The 6000-nt window shown below is 37.6% G+C and overlaps 1 protein-coding gene across 1 annotated transcript; it reads left to right on the top strand.

The window, feature by feature from the left end:
* Nucleotides 1-2771: 2771 nt before the first annotated feature.
* LOC120720520 (signal-regulatory protein beta-2-like) lies at nt 2772-5752 on the top strand. Its single transcript, XM_040010249.1, has 6 exons — nt 2772-2810; nt 2949-3269; nt 3358-3714; nt 3818-3934; nt 4216-4265; nt 4362-5752. The coding sequence occupies exons 1-6, from the start codon at nt 2783-2785 to the stop codon at nt 4458-4460; spliced, it is 972 nt and encodes a 323-aa protein (XP_039866183.1). The 5' UTR covers nt 2772-2782; the 3' UTR covers nt 4461-5752.
* Nucleotides 5753-6000: the final 248 nt, after the last annotated feature.

Here is a 6000-nt window from a genome sequence, read left to right as displayed (position 1 = left end):
CTACACGAGGTGGCTGCAAAAAGTGCAGCCTTACCTAATGTCCACCTACTGTTACTCATTTTATATTAAGATTTAAAAATCTAGTAGGTATTGGTATGGTGAGTAACTTTCAGTAATAGTAATAAATCACGCAGCAATAGTACATCATGTAGTTTTAAAATGCATGATAATATATAATATAAGTAGTCCAAAGTATTCATAATACATTACTCTCATTGAGTAACGCAACGTAATACGCTACAAAATACATTTTGGGCCATGTACTCTGTAATCTGTAATCTACATTTTAAAAGTGACCTTCCCAACACTGGACATAGCTTTAACAAGGTGCTGGAAACTTTCCTCTGTGATCTTGGTGCATATTAATGGTCCATATTAAGATGATAACATCATGAAGCTGCTGAAAATCAGCTGCAACGCTTAAATGCAACTCTCCCATTCCACCACATCCCAAGGTGCTGTATTAGAATGAGATCTGGTTTAATTGCAGGTTGACTTCACTGAGTGCAGGGACATTGTGACATTGTGTGCGCTTCCTAATCAAAGTAGTCATCAGAAAATGGAAACGCTGTTGTCATAAAGGGACTGTGGCATTTTAAACTATATTTAATTGGTACTAAGCCCTAGAGTTTGCCAGGGAAATATCCCCACATCAACATGCTACCAACAGGCTGGATTGTTGAAACAAGGCAGAATAGAGCAATACTCTTGTGTTATGTACAGCAAATTAAGACTGCCAGCTGAATGTTGAAGTGGAAATTGAGATTACTCTGACTGGGCAATGTTTTAGAATCTGTTATCATCAGATTTTGATAATTCTGTGAAACTCTTGTTCGTACCTGACAGGAAGGGCACCTACCGTGGTATTCTGTTGCTGTACCCCATCTATTTCAATGTGGCATCAGGAAGGCATTGTTTCCCACAGAACTGCTTCTCACTAGATATTAGGCATGGTTGTGCAGGAAAAATCTAGTAGATCAGCAGTTTCTTCAAAACACAAACCAGCCCACGTGGCATCAATAACCATCCCACATTCAAAGCAATTTAAATCATTTTTATGATTTCAATACAGCTGAGATAACCTGCCATGTGATCGGCTGTGTCAAATGCTATAACCTTTGGGTGTGGGTGCGGGTTCTGACTATCATCTGTACTCTTTCATTAAACATGACTTCATAGTACTTGGCCTGGGTTGGGTGCATTGAGAATGTGTGATATCAAGACAGTTTTCGGGCCAGATCATTCACAGCTCCCCTTCTGTCAATGAGTGTTTTCATAATTTTAAGGACATAATTTCTAAAGGCAGACAAGAGGAAGAAGGTTTTTGTTTTTGCAGATGATGTGGCTTCTTATACCTTCATCAAGCAGTGACCTCCGGCTCACACTGGGGCTGTTTGTAGCCAAGTGCAAAGAGGCAAAGAGAAAGATGCTCAATCACTTTTTAAGTGATTTCTCATATCTACTAATGTGAAAATGTTGTCCCAAGACACTGATGACATTGATTTTGTTTTATTTTCAAACTCAACAGCGTAGGAGTCGAATGTCCCCTTTTGATGATTTGAATCCTTTTCATAAATGTTTCAATCAAAGTTTTATTCACAATAAAGTCTGGATCTTCTACACTGCCTAAGGTGATTAGTAAAGAAAACCTATGTGCTCAGATGATCAACTGCAGGATAATTTGCTCCTATACTGGCTTCTGCTGCCTGTGTTTCCACATAATATACACATGCATATAATAATGATCCGCATAAGTAATTTCACAGTGGTGAGAGGAGGGTCAGCTTTATAAGCATCTCAGTCTCTTGTGAGTCTGCTCACAGATGCACACCGACCCCCAGTGCTCAGCCTTGATATATGCTGGGACGTATGCTTAGTATTTTTGTGCATCATTTCCTTATTACTACCCTGTCTTGAAATAATAAAGTCTGCTTATTTTGAATGAGACAATCCTCAGATTGGGGTGGCAGCGGCTCAGGAAAAAATTCATTCCCCAGCTAATCTATTTTGCATGTTGAAGTATTTTTCATGAAGATGCTGCCCCTCTGGTTTCTCCCAATGTGGATGTGTCCACAAATGTTCATCATGGTGTTTAGGTGTTGGGAAAAGAGCTTGTATGAATGTTTGCATGACTGCACGGATTGGATTGGCTTGCAGTAAAAAAGCACTTTGATTGCACTTTGACTACTTTCAGTCCACTGACAGTCACAACTAAAATGTTGCTCTTATTCTGGACATGTGGTTAATGTGTGTGACTTTTGGTGGAATATCTGCTTCTAGGTAGTTCCCTATATGAATAAATAAAATACTAATTTGTTCTGTTTTCTGAACCATGCAGCATTGTTTCAGGTTGCTGTTCACGTCGTCTGAAAAACAAGATGTTATGACCTCTTAGCAATGAAACATTCTGCTTTCAAATTTCCTCTGAAGTGCAGAGTTTGATGTATTTGAGGTATTTCTTGCAGTGCATATCGCAACCAAGACAACCAAGAGCAGAATTGCCATTTGCTGTTTCTGTGCTTAAGATTTAAAATTAAAATCAAACAGAGACAGTCAAACATAAAAAGTGAACAAGGTGAAACCTTGCAACAGAAGATGAAAAGAGAAGATGTGTTTTTAAAAAGCTCAAAATGAGACCAGTGTGACAGGAAGTTTACTTTTGAGTCTCTTCCGTGTTAACCAATCAGATTTCTTTTATGGCCCAACCCAACATGCTCCTTTCACCAACTTAACTTACTGAAAAACCCCGAGAAGGAGCAGTGTCAAGATGGTGGTGTTATGGATGATATTACTTCTTCTTCATCATGGGAGTAAGTGCTAATTTCTTCTGTCATTTGTCATTTACGTTGAATAGATTTGTCAGGATTAATCAATAATTATGTTAATAATAATTTTAAGATATTCGTCTAAAACAAAATTTTGTTTTTCTTCATTTTGTTTTAACTCAGATGCTCTGGTTCCAGTGAAAATGGTTCAGCTTGGTGAACCAGCAACCTTAAAGTGTGATATATCCAAAGACATCAGCAGTAAAGTATACTGGTACAGGCAGAGTGTTGGGGATACACTTAAATTAATTGTGACACTATATCGAGATACAGAACCTGTGTATGCTTCTCCGTTTTTGAAATCAAGATTTCCTGCAAAGAATGCAAACAATTTTAGCAAACTGACTATTCTGGAGACAATCCAAGAGGATGAGGGAATTTATCATTGTGGAATGACAGCATGGCATAATCTTGAATGGAGTGGGACATATTTGTTAGTTAAAGGTAATAAACAGACCAACTTTTACAGACTTTTTAATCTTTCAGAGTATTTTTTGAAGAATGTCTTTGTAATACATTTTATATTATCCAGGAAAAACTGAAAGGACATCAAACTATATTTTTGTACAGCAGCCAATAGAATCAAATCCACTGCGTCCAGGAGACACAGCAACTCTTCAGTGTTCGGTTCTCTCTGATTCTGAGAACAAGACGTGTCCAGGAGTTAATAATGTTTTCTGGTTCAGAGCTGGATCTAATAAATCCCATCCAAACATCATTTACACTGATGGAAATAGAACTGATCAATGTGAGAAAAGATCTGACCATCAGAAAAGATGTTTTTATCAGCTTTCTAAGAACGTCAGCTCCTCTGATGCTGGGACTTACTACTGTGCTGTGGCCACATGTGGGGAGATATTATTGGGAAACGGAACTACAGTTGAACTTGGTATGATTTTGTTTTATTTGCTGGCATTTATACTAAACTATGTTAATATCAAGATAAGTTATAAGACTTTTTAAGAATGTAATTTTTGTGTTCTTTTTTGTAGAGCGAACAACACAACTCGTGTTTAATCAAATGGCAATATTAATAAGCTGTTTGGCCATTTCAGTCATTGGAAATGTTTTCCTCGTCTGCAGACAAAGCATATGTAAGAAAAGTAAAGGTAAGTGTTATCTGAAGGTAAAGAGTCATGCTTTTTACAAACAAAATCTTTAAATGAGTTTTCCTATAACACCATAAGGTAAACTTTTGTTAATTAATTGTTAATGAATCTGTACGACACCTCCTTCCCCACAGTGACTGCCTTTACTTTGTGTACCTGAATTTGTTTAATGCATGTATCTATGTCTATGAGTGAGATTTTTGTGACAATAAATTCACAAGGTAATATCACATTTAGTGCATTTCACTATTATAATTTATTGTTACAATGTATATTTTAAGGACACGAAAGCGCTATGACAGAAGTCCAAACCGACAATTTGTTCCAATCAGTAAGTAATAGAAATTACAGCTGTTCAGTTCACATATGTCTAAAGAGTTCCTCATCACAATCTAAACTATGTTTGTGTATTCTTATTATAACACAGACTGAAGCTGATATAAACTACGCTGCACTGAATTTCTCTGAACGAAAAACCAGAGGAAGAAGGAAGAGGGAGTTTACCGAGACTAGTGTCTACTCCTAAATGTTGATGAAGTATCAACATATTGAGTATGTCCTTGAAAATAAACCTGACATCCTTTTACAGAGTCTATGTTTGTGACTTTTTGGTATTGTTAGTTTCAGTCTTTGTCATAAATTTGCTTCATCACTAATGCAATTTGTGCTGTCAGTATTTGTTGTACTTGTGACATCAGTAGCTTTTTATCTGTGAAAAATGGTTGCCTTGGTTTTCACATTTAGAAGAAGATTACATTTAGTCCCTATGGGGGGAGAGTGGGGGTCAGTTTTATTTTAAGGGCTGGGGCTGGTGTTGGGATGTTTAATTACTTTGCACAAGAGTTCTTTCAGAATAAATACACATCTATGTGCTTATTTCACCTTCTGTCACTGTCCTGGATCTTCACTCAACTGTTTTGAGTTGCACTTTCTTGTTCTTAGTTAAGCGTATCCTGAGTTTCCTCAGATCTTTGTCATGTCCAGTGTGTGAATGTGCGTGTGAATGTGTGTGTGAATGGGTGGATGACTGAATGGAGTGTAAAGCACTTTGGGGTCCATAGGGACTAAGTAAAGTGCTATACAAATACAGGCCATTTACCATTTACCATGCCGTCGTCATATCCTTCATGTTGCATACGCTCTATCAGTCAGCGTTAGCATTTCAGACAGCCTACTCCAGTTAACTGTGCTTTATGTTTTGTCATGTTTGCCAGTGCTCCCTTTTGAGTTCATGTTTGTTTGCAAAGTTCTGCATTTGGGTCCACTCTCTACCTGCCACACAGCATCCCTTGATTGAATGACGTAACAAAGAACAGGGGGAAATGGAGTACTTAAATACACACATGAGGCAATTACAAATATGGAACATAGCTGGGAAAAGCAAAGCACGGCTAAACAAAGTCAGACTAATGACAGGGGAAGCAAAACTGAATGTAACACATGCAGGACAAGAGACTTTCAAACTAAAACAGGAAACTAACACAGCGTGAGACATACAGACTTGACAAAGGCAAAAAGAGAATAAACAGAGACATAACCGACTACAGAGACAAGGCACAGAGGTACCAAACAGATGGAGACATGCCTGGCGAAACAGACTGAGAAAAAACAATGAAAACCACTATTAGAAAACCTCAGCCAATTGATGCAGTCAGACTAAAATTCAGTCTCATTAATTTATTTCCGTGAAGAAAGCAACAACACACAAGAAATATTCAGTTGCAATTACAAGCTGAGTAGCCTCGTTCTCTTAGCATTGAGCCTAAACCTTGGACTCATGATATTATGATGGTTTCCAATGTTCAGCCAGTCCGAGAGTATGGGATTCACATGTTACTTCATTTCAGTGTTTCTTTATATTATCATTTTATAAATGTGTTGTAAGTTATTTCATCAACAGTTTGATAAAATGCACATTTTGCACACTGCTATCTGCTTGCTTGCCTTGCAACCAACATGCACTAGATAGTGCTAACAAAGCTATCTGTTAACCCTTTAAGACCTACCATAGAACCAAGTCCGCCAGAGCTTATATTACATTTTTACATGCTGTAGTGCCATTTTTG

This window comes from Simochromis diagramma, unplaced genomic scaffold, assembly GCF_900408965.1.
Source record: "Simochromis diagramma unplaced genomic scaffold, fSimDia1.1 OVJJ01000585.1, whole genome shotgun sequence".
Classification (NCBI taxonomy): domain Eukaryota; kingdom Metazoa; phylum Chordata; class Actinopteri; order Cichliformes; family Cichlidae; genus Simochromis; species Simochromis diagramma.
Note: the sequence above shows the minus strand (reverse complement) of the source record. Positions and strands in the feature narration are given on the sequence as shown.